At 55.7% G+C, this 17,968-nt stretch overlaps 1 protein-coding gene across 4 annotated transcripts; it reads right to left on the minus strand.

The window, feature by feature from the left end:
- Window positions 1–2,200: 2,200 nt before the first annotated feature.
- On the minus strand, window positions 2,201–17,965 carry MYBL2 (MYB proto-oncogene like 2). Of its 4 annotated transcripts, none has more exons than XM_080558105.1 (14): window positions 17,807–17,965; window positions 17,044–17,137; window positions 15,835–15,906; window positions 15,365–15,457; window positions 13,182–13,402; window positions 12,867–13,023; window positions 11,823–12,092; window positions 10,628–11,014; window positions 8,829–8,968; window positions 8,014–8,113; window positions 7,252–7,365; window positions 6,564–6,680; window positions 5,029–5,175; window positions 2,201–2,979 (listed from the first exon to the last, which is right to left on the minus strand). In XM_080558105.1, exons 1-14 carry the CDS (start codon window positions 17,824–17,826, stop codon window positions 2,851–2,853), a joined length of 2,061 nt encoding a protein of 686 aa, XP_080414231.1. In that variant the 5' UTR covers window positions 17,827–17,965; the 3' UTR covers window positions 2,201–2,850. The 4 variants fall into 4 exon arrangements, with proteins under 4 accessions (XP_080414231.1, XP_080414230.1, XP_080414233.1 ...); XM_080558104.1 differs by lacking the exon at window positions 17,807–17,965 and adding an exon at window positions 17,610–17,751; XM_080558107.1 differs by lacking the exon at window positions 15,835–15,906.
- Window positions 17,966–17,968: the final 3 nt, after the last annotated feature.

Genomic DNA, 17,968 nt, shown 5'->3' on the forward strand with positions numbered 1-17,968 from the left:
ACTGCTGCAGAGACTTCGAAGGGACAGCAGCCCTGGGGACACTGCTGGGACCAGCGCCGCGGGACAGAGGAATCCCCATCTCCGAGCCACCCTGCCCAGAGCTGCCCCGGTGGGCCCAGGCAGCCAGGGGGGAGTTGAACTGGTTTTTACTGGAAATAAACCGGAGCATCTGAATTAAAGCAAGTCTGGCTTTTTTCCCCAGCTGCACAGCAGCGGCCCCAGGTCCAAGGATGGCCAAGGCAGGCTGGGAACATCCACGCAAGGAGCTCCATTTTCCAATTAAAAGCTAATTGTCTCTTTACTCATTAAACATGCTAGCTTTACTCATTTTCCTCTCTATTTTTCCGCCCCTCGATCTTTCTTAATAAGCCATCTGCAAAGCAGGACACCCAGCTCCATTTGGATTTACAGCGTTCGGGCAGCAGTTAATACTTCTCAGCCTCATAATCCTTTAATTTAGGGGCAGCTCTGAAACGAACGCGCCAGGTTCGTGCGCTGATTTATCCTGCAGTGGCGGCTGGCAGCACCCACTCTCAGCTCACGTCAGCACAGGAAAGCAAATGCAATTTTTTTTTTTTTTTTAATATTATTTTAAAAGACACCCAGGACAGGAATGAGCAAGACCTCTAAACCCGGAGAGCAGCGTCCTCTGTTCCCACAGAGGAAAGCCAAACGCCATTCGGAGATGCCAGAGCTCTGGCCACGCGGCAGAGTCGTTGGGACAAGGCAGTCCTCACGGAGAGCAGTTCTGTGGGTGATCTCAATCAAAATTCACAACGCTAAGGGCTTGAAAGAAAATAAGAATCAGCTTGGGATGCGTCCAAGACAATTAGGAAAAAAATACCTGGGAGGTGCCCAAAGGCTGCTTCTCCGCTCGCCCCCCAAAGCCAAACAGGGATGGATGGTTTTGTGATGATTTCTGTTAAAATAACAAGAAAATTCAAACAGCCACAGCCAGGCTTTCAGACAAGTGGTCCCAGCCGTATTTCCAAAGCAAACATTGCAGCACTGAGAAACAGAAATAAAAATGACTTCATGAATTCGCTTTGGCCCAGAGCTTGTAGAAATGAAAAATGAGCCAGGCTCTGAACACTCCCTTGTTTCCCAGGATCCAAGGTTTTATTAACAAGTTTGTCAGCAAGGATTTTTTGGCTCTGTATTTCCAACGTCAACGACAGCCTAAAACAAGACATACACAGCGCTCCCCTGTTTGTCCAGCCTGCAAAGGGACTACGGAGAGCGCCCCTGCTGAAGAGGGGAAGGGGTGCGCGGACACCCTTGCTGTGCTGCCACCCACCCGAGGCACATCTGCCACGAGGCCGCTGCTGGCTCCCAAAGGACAGCACATCCCAACAGAGACCCAGCGGCCCTCTCACAGAGCCGTTCGTGTGCCAGTCTGACCAGTGAGCTGCTCGTCAGTGTTTCCAGCAGCTTCCCACTGCAGTCGCGTGCTGGTCTCATCGCTGCATTTCATCCCCGGCTACATCAAAAGAAAATTCACCGCAACGGCTGCACCCACGCGGCTCCGGCCCCTGAAGGAAGGAGGACAGAAGAGGCTCTGCTCCACCAGGTGCTCCGTGTGCTGTTCTCCAGCCACGCTCCCTGCAGCCTCCGTCCACTCTTTCACTTTCCCATAAAGCAGCAAAATATATTCCTAAACTGATGAAACTTCTGGGGGTGAGAAGAAGCCATCCCTTTCTCCCCCACATGGGGAGAAGAAATCCCACAGGAAACAGATCCCACACAAAAATGTGTTTCCTGCTATCTTGGCTTTCCCGCCTCCGTAACAAGCCCTGCTCACCAGTTGACCTCAGCCTATCTCAAACGCCACATGTAAGCAGCAGCACTGTCCCTCGGGTCTCGCACAGGCCCAGTCTCCAGCGTTAAGCCCCACCAGTTTCTAATTTTTGAGCATTTTGGTCAGCTGGACCAGCCTCCCCCCTCCCCAGGGGGCACAGAGCCAGGTACCACCGCCCAGGAGCCGAGGTTTGCAGAGGCTCCTCTGGGCCGGCGGCACCCAGCAGCTGCCCGAGGGCTGCAGTCGCCCTGAGCTGCCCCTCTCCGCTCCCTCCCCTTCTCAGGAGCCCCCAAAACGCTGCAGTCCACAGCGTGCTACCCAGCACCACCCCGGCACAGCACCGCCTCCCTCCGGGCGTCCTGAGGCCTCAAGGCAGAGTCGAAGCGAATCTGAACGACAGGGTCAGGCAGGGTGTTGTTAGCACCATCGTTTATTTCAAGAGGAGCACATCCCTGGGAAGAGGCACCCGCCGCTCCCGCCCTGCAGCACGGCGGCACAAAGCAGCCCCGCGGGGAGCGGGCGGCCGGCTCCAGCTGCGGGTCACCCCAAAGCACGGCCCCCACGAGAGCACAACACCTCCCCTGTCCTGGCACACAGGAGAACCCCTCCATCCCCTGGAGAAAGACAGAAGTGGGATGTGAGGCGTGCAGGAACCTTAACAAAAGCCATTCCCAAAGCACCAGAGCAGGCAGCACGAAATCCAGGCAGCCGACAAGGTCCGCGTCCGGCGCCCAGTGCACGCGCGGCTCCAAGGCGGAGCGCAGCTTTCTGCTTCTGCAGAGCCCAGGTCCTGCAGAGCGCTCCTGCTCTCAGCTCTCCACCCCTCCCTCGTTTGCCTTTCCATAATGATTCCAGAACTCGCATCCCACACTTTAGCCAGCAGTTAGCCCCATTTAATACAACGCAGATCTACCTGGGAACAGAGGGGAAAAATTCACCCCTAAAGGCTACGGCCTTGCAGAGGATTTCATTTTCCTCGCCCCTCTGTGGTTCCCTCCCCTCCACTCATAAAAAAAATTTAAAAAATAAAATAAAAAGAGCAGAACAATCCTTCATGATAAGATTAAGGTCCTTGATGTGTGACTTTGTTTCAACATGCCCAAAAATTGGCGTGCTTTCTCCTGCATGAAGAGTTGGTCTCGAGTTCCACCGCAGGCCACCGCTTTCCAAGCTCTGGTCATCTACGGAGGGAAGAGAAAGCAGGTGTAGAACACGGTCAAGGGAGAGGAGGGGGCTGGGCACCCTACTCTTTATGTCCTAGTGGGACAAACACCTGTTTTAAAACAGCATGTGAAAATAAATAAAACTACCTGCTACCCAATGGAAAATAAAAACCTCTAGCACGGGGACCATGTTAAGCAGTTTCCCAGGTAAGTGCTCCGCTGCAGAACCACCCACGGACCCCTTGAGGGCTTTCCCTTGCTCGAGTTGAGACCAAAACCCCAAAGCACAACCCCACTGAGCTTCACCGTGGAGCCCAGAGGGATGAAAGGAATTCAAGACCAGCTTTGGGGTTTATTCCCAATCAGCTCGGTTCCTACAGGAGCTGCTCAGCCCCAGACCTTGAAGGGTTAGGTTGGTCAGAAAGCCCGTCCGTCCTCAGCAGTAATCGGTGCCTGGAGCTTCAGCACTGCCTGGCCTCCCAGCACGCAGGAAGAGCTGAAAATCAGGTGGGCCTCGGTCACTGTGTGTAAGAGGGGCTCCCGTGAGGTGCTTTGGCTTTCCTAGCCTCTGCAAACGCTCTGATAAATGCAGCCAGAAGACGGACAGTGCCCTGAACTGGAAATATCCCCTCACGTGCGCTGCAAAGAGCCAGAGCTTGACGTGCAGTGCTTGCTAACAGTAACGCCCCACACAGCCACAGCACGGCTTCGGGGCTGATTTAGGTTCAGCCCACAGCTAAGTGGGAATAATAAATAACTGCCACTGCTGGCAGCACTAGGGTGGTACAATAAATCCCAAGAGCCCCGGAACGCCACGGGCAGCTCTGCTGTCTTCGGGCAACGGGATTTCACTGCACACCTGTACTCTGTCACCGCACAAGCTGCCTTACTGTCACCCTCAAGTCACTTGCAGAGCTTTATTTATATGGATCTATTAGCACTCCGAGCAGTGCGACCCTGCCTAGGACAGCAGGAGAAATGGAAGTGTTTAAGTAGGGTTTACTTTGAGAAGGGGAAGGAATTACTCTGGCTGAGGAGTACTTATTTGTCAGAAGAAAGCTTTCACAACAGACAGCTCTAATCCAGGGATGGATGCTGCGTTTAGCTGAAGACAGAGCCAAGGCCGTTCTGAAAAGACAACGCTGCACCTGAGCCCTTCCCAGGATCTGAAACCTGCCCCACACCAGCCCCCAGCTGCAGTTTCACCCCTCACCAGGGAAAACACGTACTTCCATCCTCATCCGAGCTACCAGGGAGCTCTCATGGCTTGGCCCAGGCAAACACCTGCAAAAATCATGCCCTTCTCATGTAAGACACCCTACCCAAACAAAGTGGGGATGCACCTCTGCACTCTGCCTGCAAGTACAGCAACTGATACCCTGGGGTTTTACAGAGGTCACAAGAAACCATTTATGCCGCACAGAGTCAAATACCCATAAGGGCACCAGCCCCTCAGCACAGGGGATGCTTGAGGGGCAAGAAAACACCATCCCCTGGAGCTCTGCAATGCCTCCGCTCAGGTAAACAGCAGGATAAACGCAGCCTATGCTGGCTGTGTCACACAGCCTTCACCACAACTCAGAAATACCCTAAAATCACAGGGGCGGAAAGTACCTTTTTGTTTAGCACTTATATAGCACCTCACAGAGCTGCTATGGTCAGAGAAACAAGAGATTAACCTGCTGCTGTCCACACGAGGAGCGTTCACTGGGAAGAGGAAGGTTTACTTCACTACTGGGTTCCTCATCTAAATTCCTGGACGGACTGGGACAGGATGCGGGTTCCCAGGAGGAAATCCAGGGCCAACCATGCTGCGTAGGCCACAGTTCTGATGAGCCACGGGGCTTTGAGCCCCAGCAGAAGGGCAGGCTTGCAGGGAGAGGGCAGGGAGCGGTAGCGTGACGCTACTGGTTCAGCATCCCCAAAGCTGGGTGCAAAGAGACCTGACAGCACACAGACGCCCAACGCAAGAGCGCTCGGTGTTCCTCCTGAGCTTGGTCGCGAGGAGGGACAAGGGCTGCAGCACCAGCTCACCCGCTGACGGGCGGGAGAGGCTGCAGGGCTTACCGGTGCCGGCGGTCTGAAATGGCTTGGCATTTTCCTGTAGGACATTTTCTCCGACTGCACTTGCACGAAGGCTCTATTGAGCAAGCCGCAGTCGTTCTTCCTGCTCGAGGAGGAAAGGTTCAGGGACCTCGACAGGAAATTCACAGGCTGCGAAGGCAGAGAAAACTGTATGAGGAAAGAAGTCGGTTTGCCCCAACAATGCTGCTATTTGGCCTGGCCAAAAGGCCAGCTAACAAATCCACCGCTTCATCCACGTGTCCAAAGGCAGGTGGCCGAGCCACCACTGCTTTGCACGGGGTTCCTTTGGAGAGCTTACTAACCATGCCAGGCTTGCAGAGAAAGAAAAAACCACAAATGGCTATGATGCAAGAAACAAGCGGCTGTGCTCAAATACAGCCTTCGTCTTCTCCAGGCAGGAAGGTGCCTCTCCCCGCTACGGCCAGCCTCGGCAAGGGCAGCCTGAGGGCACGTAAGGCTTCTCCCATCTCACAGGCAGAAAAGCAGCGGGGCCGTGGTCAAACGAGAAGGGAATTCACACCTACTTCTGCAGGCAGCTTTTTCACCAGGGTTTCTATTCACCTAGTGTCTTTCCCCTTCGTGCTGTGATTCATTTCACCTACAGTCCCACACCATGCCTGGGCTCTGGACCCTGTAGACCCTATGTTAAGTTGCTACTGTCAGGAGAAAAAAATGAAAAGTCTTCCTGTTGCTTTCAGGGGCTAGAGGTCCCACGGTCACTAAAGTCAGCAAACAAAAGCATCAGCGGTGGTGGGAAGAAGCCTACAGCCAAGCCCAGGGAAGTGCTGGAAGAGCAGAATAAGCCCTCTGCTTCAGCAGCACTGAGACGCAGATGCCTGGGAATGCTCTCAGTAACAGCCTGATGCTACAGAACAGCCGCTGGTGGAAGAGGAGCAATCTGCTTCCTCCTTCCTCGCAACAGCGCTGCATCAAGGGTTCATCCTCTCCCTTGGCCACTCAATTTAGGGAGCCAAAGTGGCCAAGAGCAAGTAATCATCTTCCCCTTCTGATACTGGTCTGCAGGATCAGCTCACTAAACCAGACTCTTGAGACTCAAATGTATGTGGTGGGATGAGAATGGAGAGGGCCACAATATGCTTAGAGTTGTGGGCACGTGGCATGTCGGTGAAATGCTTGTGCTTTGGTATTGGAGAACACAGATTTATAACAGGCCCTCGCTTCCTCACCTACACGCAGAGCTTGACAGCAGCAAGAAGCAGAGCAGCAGGTTCTGCAGGCAGCCAAGCAAGGAGGAGAAATGGTACGGTACTGGTACCAAGCCCACCTTGCTGCCTTCTGGACAGTTCCTTCTAAAAACCCATCCTAACCTCTTGGGCAGGCACCCTCCCCCCACAGCTCTCCAGAAAGCTTGTGGAGGATCCTGAACAAGGATCACAGATCCAGCCAGCCCAGATCCCTAGCCAGAGATCCCCTGCTAAAGCAGCTCAGCAGCCAAGGTCACCTCTCAGCCCCATTTCAGCCAGACCTCTCCCTGCTCTGCTCACAGCACCCCTCACCTGGGTTCTTTTGAAACAGATATTCTTGGGGAGGGCAGGCACGTTCTGTGTCATATCTTCATCCACAATATCCAGGGCCAGCGACTTCCGGACCTTCTTGATGGGACTCCTGCGCAGCTGGGGGACACAGAAACACACGCGTCAGCACGAATCAACTCAGTGACCTCCCATCCTAAGGGCCACGGTGCAGAGCAAGCCCACGTCACCCCACATCTGTGCTGTACCAGCACCTCAGGAAGATGTATTGCATCCTTCCCCACCACAGGGCACAGCAGCTTCTAGGGCTCTCCTCGCTGGCACCGAGAGCCACTGATTTAGAAGGGAAAGCCCCTTCCAGCAGGAAGGGAAGGCCACACCACCTTTGGCAACCGAGCCAAGAGCCTTTGTGCACCAGTCCTCAGCCTCTGGGGAGCCCAGCTTGCCACAAATGCTTCACGAGTCTCTCCTGTACGTTAGGAGACAGCATCTCCTAGCACAGACATGAGTTCTGCATAAACCAGGCCACAGCTGGCAGTATTTTAAGCAGGTCTTAACTTCAGGCACATAAGCAGCCTCACTGACTAAAAGGTAGCAGCCACATGCTGAAAAGCTTTTTGGCATCAACAGTAGGATGAACTCAACCAGCAAAGACACCCCTCAACAGCACAGGACAGCCCGAAAGCAGATACTGGATGTTAAACCAGCTCACCCCTTGTTTTCTCTTCTGTTTCTCAGGCTTCACGTCGTCCTCTATGATCAGTTCGATGCCAGCCTCACTTCGGAGAACTTCTTTCAAGTCTTCTTCCAGGTGAGGAGTCTGGGGCTGGTGTGAGGAGGCACGAAGACAGAGCATAGGACAGTCAACATCCGCACACTGAGCAGACTTCCTAGTATTCCCTCCACAGACAATAGGGCCAGAGCAGCCCACGGGAGCTCCCAGTGGGAAGACAGACATTGCGAAGGATTTACTTCCCAGCAGGAAAAGACATGACGAGATTTCTGTTAGCCTAACAGATTTACAAGATCTCCATACACGGGAGAATGTCTGACCAGCTGCATCCCAAATATGCCATCAAGAGGCTCACTGAAGGTGTGGCATACTGAAGCTGCCAGCCCCCAGCACCTGTGTTAAGTCCATGTCAGAGACCCAGACACAAAGGCAGAGCATTTCCTCTTCCTCATCAGCAGCCAGCCACTGCAGCCTGACTCAAGGGCAGTTTTTGCTATTTTGGCAGCTCTGCAGAGGAGCCGGAAGTCCTGCTGCTACCCCACCACGCCATATTCGCGCTGACAAGGTCTCCTTCATCCCTCTCATCTCAGCCTGGCACTACCAGACCGTACCGTGTTACCACACAGACGACAGCTGGCTCACAGCTTGGCTGCAACCTACCCCACACCCCTTTTGTATTCACCACGTGCCCTGGGAGCAAAGCACCGCCAGCAGCGAGCCGCAGACCTGTCTGTGACGTACCAGAGGCCTTATTGGTCCGTATTTCTCCAGAGCGTTTTTGAAAGGCGTGGGGGTGTGCGGAGTGTTGTCCACCACATACTTCTGATCTGGCGTGACAAACCTGGCAGTGGAAAATAGGGGAAAAAAAAAAAAAAAAAGAAGGATTAACGTGGTATAAACCACTAAGTAAAGCCCGTCCTTCCAAACCCTCTTATTACACGAGCCACCTGCAGAGCCTCACACAGTGACAGCAGAACCGTCTGCCTGGCTGGAGCATTCCTGGGGCATAAGCAGGGCAAACAGGCACTGAGGAGCCTTCAGTAGGGAAAATGTCCTTCAGAAGTACCAGCTATGCTGCTCCAGCACCCTTGTCAGCAAGCAGTACAACGCCTGTGACACAGGCATCGCAGAGCCCTGCAGCCCAGCACTACTCCGCAGCGCTTCTGCTGGCGGAGCTCCTCAGGGCCAGCCGGGGCTTGGTGCCCGTCACAGCTGGACCGGTGGAAGTCCCTGGGGCGCACCCACTTCGAGCAGCCAGGTCGTACCACCGGGATGTGGGAGCTGCTCCGGGTCACGCCAGGTTTGGAACCACAGCCAGCACCTCCACACGCCAGTGTAGTGACGTGCAGAGACAAAAACACTCACTGTGCAGGCCACCCTCCCTCACCTGGCTGGTACAACACTGATTTCAGGAAGTCCCCAGACCGCCCTGCCACTCTCTCAGTGCTGCCGGTACAAGTACCGTGGGAGGTACGCTTGATTTGGATCAAACTCGTGTGTGAGAAAGGACAATGTCCAGGTATCAGGGAACGGGTGAGGAGAAAGAAAGGACTTACGCTGAGTTTTTCTGGAGCAGAGGGGTCTTGTCCCTGTGCAGAGGGGTGGTGACAATCACCTTCTGACTGCACACAGGCGTGGAGGTCAGAGATGGGTTCTCCAGTTCTAGCGTATCCTGTTTGGTCCAAAAATTTAGGAACTGCACAGCACAGGAAAGAAAGAGTCGCACAGTCAGTCTCAAACTTCCTAACATGAAATCACCAGTCATTATCTTTACTTAAACAAAGCGGAAAGCCTGACAGAGGGACAACCCTCCCATACCAAGTGGCACCGGCAGATCTGTTCCAGAAGGAACCAGGACGACTCTTGTATGAGCTGGGACTTACTGTGGTACCGTCCTGTACGCGGGCACGTGCATGAGGGTGCCTCACACCTAGGAAGTTTATTCAATTCCCAAGAGGGAAAAGCAGATACAACTCTGGGCAGCTACAAGGTGGAGGGAGGTCTCTGCTTGCACTGGTCCAGATAACGCCAAGAGAAGTGGAGAAGGAAGGGTACTGCCTGCACACCAAACTTCTGCTCTGAGCTCAGGTCAGCAAACACAAGGTCAGTCCAAGTAACACAACAGTCTGTCGGCTGCATAAAAGCTGACAGGTTTTGTACTGAGCTGTCCTCAAGCTAAACTGAAAGAAAACCACTGACTGCCTCATCTCTGCTGGGATTTTATTTCGTGACAGCTAATAAATGACAGCTTTCCTCCCACAAGGAATGAGGTTTGTACCCAAAAACCTACTGCGAGAGAAGAGCTGTTAGTGTTACGTTCACTGATGGCTGGAGTTCAGTCTGAGAGACAGGAGATGCAGTTTGTCTTCTCGGATTGATTCCAGGCCTCTCGGCTTCTCGCTCTGCACAACTGCACATTTCAGGCCCTACTCTGATTTCCCTGTTCTTGCCGGCCCTGCATTCAAGGTCCACCTGAACTTGGGTGTCAGTGTCCTGCGGGGCTCTCCCATGTGCCACCAAGGGCTGCAGAAACAGCAGAAATACAACGGCTTAGCCAGCGAGTGGCACAGGGAGATGGGTTCTGAACGACAGCAGCTGTGGGAGCTGCGCTGGGTGACTTATCCTGTTTTACAGGCAGAACTCCGTCACATCAACGCAGAAGTCAGGGTGTTTGAACGCCACAGCGCTCCAGCAAGGTGTTTTTTGGGAAACCATGCATGCACGTGTGCAGACATTGTAAGAACGATGGTAAAATGGAACCGTTCTGAGTTTGTTTTGCAACAAAGATAAGGCCCAGCAGCATTTTCCCAAGCACAGCAACTCAAAGACGTGCACCAGCATGCGCTGCCCAGCCCAGGTGGATGATTTAACTGGAAATACCCTGGGACAGCCACCCGCACTGTTGCCACACTGCCACCCCCCTGCCAGGGCAGTAATGCCCTGCACAGAGCAGCCCAGGGACAGAAGCACCACGCTGTCCCCTGCAGCAGGCAGGCGCGGATCTGCACAGTGCTGCTCCGTCCTTGCAGCGGCCCTGTCCATCGCTCAGGCCAGCAGGGCTTGCCCTGTGCTGCAAGTGCTCCTGCTGAGGCCAACGTGGGCTGCTGCGCCCAGGGAAAGGGCAGTGCCGGAGACACGCGGTGCCAGCAGGCAGCTCTGCACCTTGCTTTACCAGGCAGGCGCACGCACCCCGTGCACTGGCACTGCCTCCTCCCAGGGAGGAGAAACACAAAGCTGACAGAGCTGAGGGGAACACACAGCACTGAGGCAAGCAGATGAAGTACTGACACGCTTACTGGGTCACAAACAAGCCCACGCAGAGGAGCACGGGCTGGCCTGTGCCGTTGCTCCGTACCTGAGATGGAGAGAAGGGCAGAGTCTTGACAGGGGTGCTCTTGGGCGTCATGCTGTTGCAGGAGTCGAGGAAGGAGAGGCTGGTGCTGGGGGCGTTCTCCGTGACGGGGGAGAGGGAGATCTTCCTCTTCTTCTGCCTCTTCAGCACGGAGGGCGGCGTGCCAAAGCTCACCTCCGCGTGCGGGGAGATGGGGATGAGCTCCCCCTTGCTGCTCTTGCTCAGGTCGGAGATGGTGTGGCCGTCCAGGCGGTACTCGGTCACGTTGGGCAGGGACGGCGTTGGCTTGCTGGGCGTCTGCCTCACGGGGCTGTTGCTGCTGCTGCTGCTGCCAGCGGAGGGCTCCTCGGGCAGGTCAAACTGGGTCAGGTCGCACCACCCGTCTGGGTCCTGCACACAGAGGAAGCCCTCAGCAACCGCCCGGGGAGGAAGGCCAAGCAGCTGAGTGGTGCAGATGCAGAGACCAACCAGGAGGCGAAATAAGCAGGTGTGCGAGACCCCAGCAGCTTTTGCAAGGAGCCTGGCTAGAGGAGAGCCCAAGCCCTCCTCCCCTCTGCCGTCAGCACAGCTGAGAGCCAGGGCGGGGAACCGGCTGAAAGTCGTTGTTTGCACGGGGCAGGTTTTTCTATTTATGCTAGGCTGGTTTCTCAGCTCAGTTCACAGCACAGCTGCACTTACAGCTGCATCTGCGCACAGGGGACAGCCCAGAGGTGGCTAGGGACAGGGGCTGAATGGCACAACCGACACCAAACTACAGGCTTGGTCACAGCAATACCGTGCAGACAGGGCCCTGCTGCAAAGCACGCTGCTGGAACCCGATTAAAAATAGCCAGACCCCCTCACAGCTCAGCCCCATCAATACCCAAACTACCCTACAGGCAGGCCTCTAAGGACCCACAAATGGGCCATTAAGCCTCGGGCACAGTCTTTGATCTCCTTTACACCTGCAAAGTGAATCCTTCCCTGATAATCATCTCATAAACCCGGCTGCAGGGACACTGCCCTTTTATACATCACCAGAGCGTTTTGCTGCCATCGAGCTGAAGGCGGGCCTAAAGGAATCCAGCCAGCCCTGCTCAGGACGCCCATGGCGACGAGCAAGGGGACGCAGTAAGTTCACTCAATGGGAACGTTGTGGAAATCAGGCCCTACCACAGCCCCCCTCCATTAGCCAGAGGAGCAAGGGTGTGTTACTTACAGATTCAATCATGTCCAGAGCTTCACTGAAGGCGGGCACAGACGTCGGGCACAAGTAGTTGGTAGCTTCGACAACCCACTTGTACGGTGACGGGACGCACGCCGGGTCCTCCTCAGGCACCATGTCATCTGGGGTCCCCTCGCCGTTGTGCTCTGCCAGGTCAGCAGCTGGCAGCTCCGAGGGCAGCTCCTGCACGCCCGTCACCTCCTCGTCGCTGACGTCCTCTTCCTTTATTTCAGAGACATCGACCGGCCAGTTGGGCAGGACGCTCTTCTCACAAACAAGAAAGAAAGCCCAGCCGTTAGCAGGAAGCGAGCAAACAAGGTCAAGGCCTGGGGACGAGAGCACAGATCCTGGGAGCCATTCATCTCCTCCTGCTTTCACACCAACCATTTGGCTCGTCTCACATCCCTGTTCTCCCTCAGCGCTCTGTCCCATACACCACCTGAAACAGGACTCTATCCGCCTTAATAAGCACAGAAGTGTTTAATTGAATATTCCTCTCAACAGCATCTCAGGGGGAAGTCAAATGAAGGCTGAGCAGGTAGCAGTAGTTCTGCATTTCCTACTTCCCGAGAGCCCACCTTTAAAAACTGCATGCTTTCTTCACACAAATAGTTATGTGTAATCCCGGCTCTCTGCTTTAGAGGAAGGGAACACAACCCCTCTTCTCCACGCCCCCCTCACTGCACTGTCTGGAGCAGCCTCTCCCACCAGCAACAGCGCAATGGAGCCAAAAAAAAAAAATCTTCAGCCTCTCCAACAGCCTTGACGCTGGGGGTGGCAAGATAACGACAGCACTAGCAGCCTGCCGTCCTCCGCTTGGATAACACGCTCGGGCACACGTTATACCTCTAGCTCCCGGAGGGGGAGATCTGTCAAGAGTCAGTGTCTTGGAGAAGGCTGGGGGAAGGCACGGACTCTACACAAACACCAGGCTGTGGTGAAGGCAGCTTTAGAGGCAGCGGAAGGGTGGCTGAACTGCTCTGACGCACATCAGTGGAGCTGAGGACAGACCCGAGTGCCCACGTGCTGCTGGAGTACCTGGCTCCCAGCTCTCGATCCACTTTGGCTCTCCTTGTCATCCACCTCCACCAGCAAGTACAGAGGCTTGGACTCCTTCGTTTCGTTGAGGAAGCCGCCCGTGTCCACCTTCCGCTTGATGGTGGAGTTCCAGTGATTCTTCACAGCATTGTCGGTCCTGCAAAGCGAGCAGAAGAAAACAAACCACCGTTAAGCACAGCTTTAAAGCACACCTAAGAGCTCCCGGGAGCTCCCCAGCCCCAGCCGGTGAGCCCAGCACGTGGATCTCCACCGGCCACCCAGCTGTGAAGGTACCAGTGAGCAAAGAGGTCCTACCTGCCAGGCAGCAGCTTGGCAATCTCAGCCCAGCGATTCCCCAGGACCTTGTGGGCCTCAAAGATGATGCGATCCTCCTCCTCTGTCCATGAGGACTTCTTCACCTCAGGGTTCAGGTGGTTGTGCCAGCGTTCCCGGCACTGCTTCCCTAACCGCCCTTTCAGGTGCTTGGCTATCAGAGTCCACTGTTTGGTGCCATATTTTTTAACCAGTTCAATTACCTTTGAAAAGAGCGGGAGGGAAATAAGGGAATGGAACAAAGGAGGGGAGGGTCAATACAGTCACCTTCAGGCTTTGCTTTTCACCTGTATGGGGACCAGGTAAGGGCAGACAGAGGAGGACCCCTTAGGAAAAAAGCTGGAGGGATCCAGCACTGATAGTCAGGTGAACACTTCTGTGAGCAAAATCTAGCCGTGTTTCTGAAGGAGGCTGTTTTCGTGCAGCCCCTTTGCCACACGACGCCTATGAACGCAGGCGACAGCTCGCAGAGAACTGGGATGGAGACGGGCAGGTGCAGTGGGTGCAGAGCAAGGGTCAAGTCCCACACGCATGCTCCAAGGCTCCTCTGCGCTCCCTCCTCCCGAGACCTTGGCCGCGTGGAGGGAGTCCCCATCAGCTCCGCACTGCTCTGCCTGCAGGGACAGCGTGGCACAGCCCCCCTGTAACAGAAGGTGCCACCCTCGGGACATGCCAGGGCCCACAGCTACATGCTGTACATCGGGACGCACAGTGCAAGCTCCAGAGCAGAAATGGGCAATATTCACTTAAAAACCATCCACTTTGCTACTTCCCCTTCACCTAGGGCTTTGTAACTTCTGCCTGAGGTTCACTGCAAATGTTTCTGGGAGGGGAACCTGTTCTGGTTGCCCTGAAATACACCCACACAACAGTCGGGGAAAATCGCTACAACATAACCTGCTGCCTGCAACGCTGAGCCTGCCAAAATCTCACAGAGGAGGCCAGACGGCTCTAAAGGGGCATTTTCACCCTGCCCAGCTGAGCTTAGCTGAGAGGTGCTGGTAGCAGGCGGCTCACGGATCACACCCGCAGGGTTCGTAACTAACCCTGCTGCAGACTGACTGTCCGGGGCAGACAAACAGGCCAAAGATACCGAGATGCGGCACTGTCCAAGGAGCTGGAGAGGCTGCAGAGAAAAGCTCTAGGCTGTTTCAGGTTGAGCAGGAGAAAGCTGGAGCCCAGCCCTGCCACGATGGTAGGGGGCATCAAGAATAAGTTGCGTGGCAGTTGGGACACGACAGGGCAAGGGGAGAGCAGGCAGCAGCTGCTCTGCTGTCGGAAGGTGGGAGGGCATCATGATAAGCTTCCTCAAGAAGCATTTGATGTAACACGTGGATAGGAAGCCCGGGCTGCAGAAGGGACCACAACAGCCTGTAGCAGGAGCAAAACAGAAAGAAATGGGAGAGCAGAAGCGTTGCAGGAAAACTGATAAACTAGGAAATCTTGCATCAGGAAGCACATGACTAGGAATTATTTTCAAATTTTCTTAGGCACATAAAGACGATGTGTGTCTAAGCTAGCCACTCCCGGTTCACTCCCAAATCAGCAGGGAGGAACACTCAGAAGTCACAATTCACCTGGCCCGTATCAGAGATCCACTTTAGGCTGTCTACTGTGGCACACAAAAAGCCAGTTTTATTGTCTCTCAGGCCCAACATGGCCAGGTCAGGCAGAAATCTACCAGCAGCCGGATGAATTAATTCCCTTTTCTGCTCTCTCCCTTGCCAGCCTACTACAGCAGCACAGCGTGAAACAGAGAGAGTTTAGGAGGAGCCTCTTCACTCAGAGGGCGGTGAGGCCCTGGCACAGGCTGCCCAGAGACGCTGTGGGTGCCCCACCCCTGGAGGTGTTCAAGGCCAGCCTGGCGGGGCCGTGGCCAACCTGATGCAGCGGGTGGTGTCCCTGCCCACGGCAGGGGGTTGGAGTTAGATGATCTCTGAGGTCCCTTCCAACCCGAGCCATTCTATGATTTAGCTGAAGAGGCCTAGAAGGGGCTGCTTCTGCTCATCACGGCCACAGCTGCTCAGAACAGCTCAGAGTACTGCTCCTGTGGGTACCACCACTGGGAAGAACCACCCGCTGTTTTCAAGGAAGACTTGCGGGTCTGATACCTCCGCCCTCTCCACGGAGGGTCCCAGCTCAGACCCTGTCCTTCCTGGACTTACCTTTTGGTCCTCCTCTTTGGTCCAAGGGCCCTTAACCAAGTCTGGATTCAACACCCTCAGCCACCGGTACTGGCACTGCTGGTCGCTGCGGTTCTGGGGAAAGGAATCAGAGTAGCCATGCATCAGACTGGAGGCTCCGCAAGCCCCTGTAACAGCATTCCCCACACACGCAGCCTGCCCCCTGGAAAACCTGCAAATGCACAGAGAACGCATACTATGACTAGGGCACTAGGCATGGAAGACAGGGACAGGAACCTCAGTTTCTCGTCCCGGCTCCAACAGACGTGCCCTTGAAAGTCCTCTAAGCAAGAAATGTCTCCCTGCCCTGAAGGAGCACCGATTTCTTTGACAGTAGCAGCCGCAGCACAGAGTCCCACTGCAAAAGGCATTGCACACAGAGAACCAGCGCCCTGAGCACAAGAAACAACATGCAAACACTACGATTCCCAACCGGGCAAGGGGTCACTTACAGGAAAGTGACTGGCCAGGAACTTCCAGTCATTCTGCCCATAATGTCTTACTAACATCTTCAGCTGCTCATCCTGCAAAGAACAAAGACATCCACTTTCACATACACTGAGGCAAAACATGCCACAGGCACTCCTGGGCTGACAGCATCAAGAACAATCTCGGTATTTTTAACTGTCAAGGTGTGTACGTCTGCATTACAGGGAGGAACGTGGCTCTCACTGCCCTTTCGCGGCACCTTGGTGCATGGAGCCCAGCTGTTTGGTTCAGGGCTCTGAACGAGTGTGTGCACAACAAGAGCTGAGCACAAAACATGAGCTCAGTCGCTGTGGCCACACCCAGGCCCACCTCATCTCCATCCCAGGGCAGTTTGGCTCAAACTACATGGCCAGGGCTTATCCAGCCCCGGTACGCCCCTGACCAGGCAGCCCATCTCCCAACTCAGACACTGTTTTTGCCTGGCCAAGAAAACCAACCACTGGAAGTGCATCACCACTGGCCAGACAGCCTACTGCTTTCCTGCGCTGAGAGTCTCTACATCTTCTCTCTCGTACACCCTGTCACAGCCCAGGTTTGCCTACTCTTACCGCTCACACAAAGCCTGCTACAGGCTTCCTTCCCTGTGTGTTCTGGCTGGGCAAAGGTAAGAAATAATTCCCTGTCCAAAGGAGCCTAAGGCTTTGATCTCTGCACAAAGACCACTCTCACACATGTTCAGCCTCCAAAGGAGATAGACCATTTTGTAGTTTTCACACAAAACACAAGGATTATGGAGGAAGTGGGAGGAGGGCAGAAAACACCCCAAACCGTTTCAGGCTTTCAGCCAGAACAACTAAGCCACGACCCTAACAGTCTCAACATTCCCTGCTTTAGCTGCAGAAAAGGGAGGGCACGTCCACTGTGTGAGTCAGCTTGCTGAAGACCTCGGCCATCCTCCAGGGCCCCACTAGAGAGCTACAGGCAGCAGACGCCTCGCTCAAGGCTGAGGTGTGGAAGCAGTGGGAGCCCTTGCTCTCCAGGCTGTACTTCAAACTCACCTGAGCTTCTTCTCACTAAGACCTCAGGCACACAGCCTTCTCCAGCAGCGAGACAACGCGAGCTGGGGCTGCAGCCAGCGGGTGAGGACTGGGCTGGAGGAGTACAGCTGCAGGAGCCACGCCAGCAGCCTGCCCCAAACACCTGCCCTCGGCGAGCGCCAGGCTCTCACTCACCTCTTCTTGCGTCCACTTGACTTTGCACCTGCCGTCCCGCTGCTCCGGCACGTCCGAGTCGGTGTCCTGGCAGTGCAGCTCATCTTGGTCCTCGCTGCCGAAACAAACAGGGCGCTGCTCAGAGAACCGCAGCGGACGGAGCGGCCACAGCACGCAGAGCCCCAGACCCTCTTCCAGACCCCCCCCCGAGCCGAGCCCTGTCACCTCAGGCCTTCCCCAGGTGGCGGAGGGCACCCTGCAGACCCCAGCCCGCGCTTTGCCACTCACCAAGGAGTCGGGGGGCTTCTCCCAGCCCCTGTCCCTGCGTGAGGGCCGTGCCCAGGGGCTGGCACCGCTCCGCTCCTGGGGGGGGGGGGGAGGCAGCAGCAGGCAGCCGCTGTCACCGTGCTGCCAACAGGGGGGCAAAACCCGGGCCCAGATCCCCTCTTTACCTCACATTTGCCCCTCATTCCCCCCATTTACCTCACATTCCCCCCATTTACCTCACATCCCCCCCCATCCCCCCCAACTCCCCCCATTCCCCCTCACCCATTCCCCCCCCCCCCAGTTCCCCCTCATAGACCCACGCCGCGCCGCCGAGGGACCCCGGGCGGGCGGGGGGGGGCCCGGTCCCTCTGTCCGTCGGCGGCTCCGTCCGCCCGTCCATCCGCCCGTGCCAGCAGCGGCAGGCCGCTCCCCGAGCCCGGCGGGAAGGCGGCCCCCACAGGGACACGGGGCGGGGGGGGGGGCAAGGACAGGGACACGGCGGGGGGGCACCACTCACCCGCGGCTGCGGCGCGCCATGGCGGGCTCGGGCCGGGCCCGGCGGCTCTCGGTTTTTACTTTTTTTTTTTTTTCTCTCCCCTTTTTCCCTCTTTTTTTTTTTTTTTTTTTTCCTATCTCGCGCCAACGGCGGCCCCCCCCCGCGCGGGGCCGGGCCGCGCCT

This window comes from Anser brachyrhynchus (assembly GCF_964034855.1).
Source record: "Anser brachyrhynchus genome assembly, chromosome: 16".
NCBI classification, from domain to species: domain Eukaryota; kingdom Metazoa; phylum Chordata; class Aves; order Anseriformes; family Anatidae; genus Anser; species Anser brachyrhynchus.

Excerpts from the sequence above, each read along its gene's own strand:
- MYBL2 (XM_080558104.1), bottom strand. The coding sequence starts at position 17,689 with ATGGACGGGCGGACGGAGCCGCCGACGGACAGAGGGACCGGGCCCCCC. Across the intron at positions 13,024-13,181 it reads GCCAAGCTGCTGCCTGGCAG|GACCGACAATGCTGTGAAGA; the intron begins GTAGGACCTCTT and ends CTCGCTTTGCAG. Across the intron at positions 2,980-5,028 it reads ATTTCAGACCGCCGGCACCG|ATGACCAGAGCTTGGAAAGC; the intron begins GTAAGCCCTGCA and ends TTCCCTCCGTAG.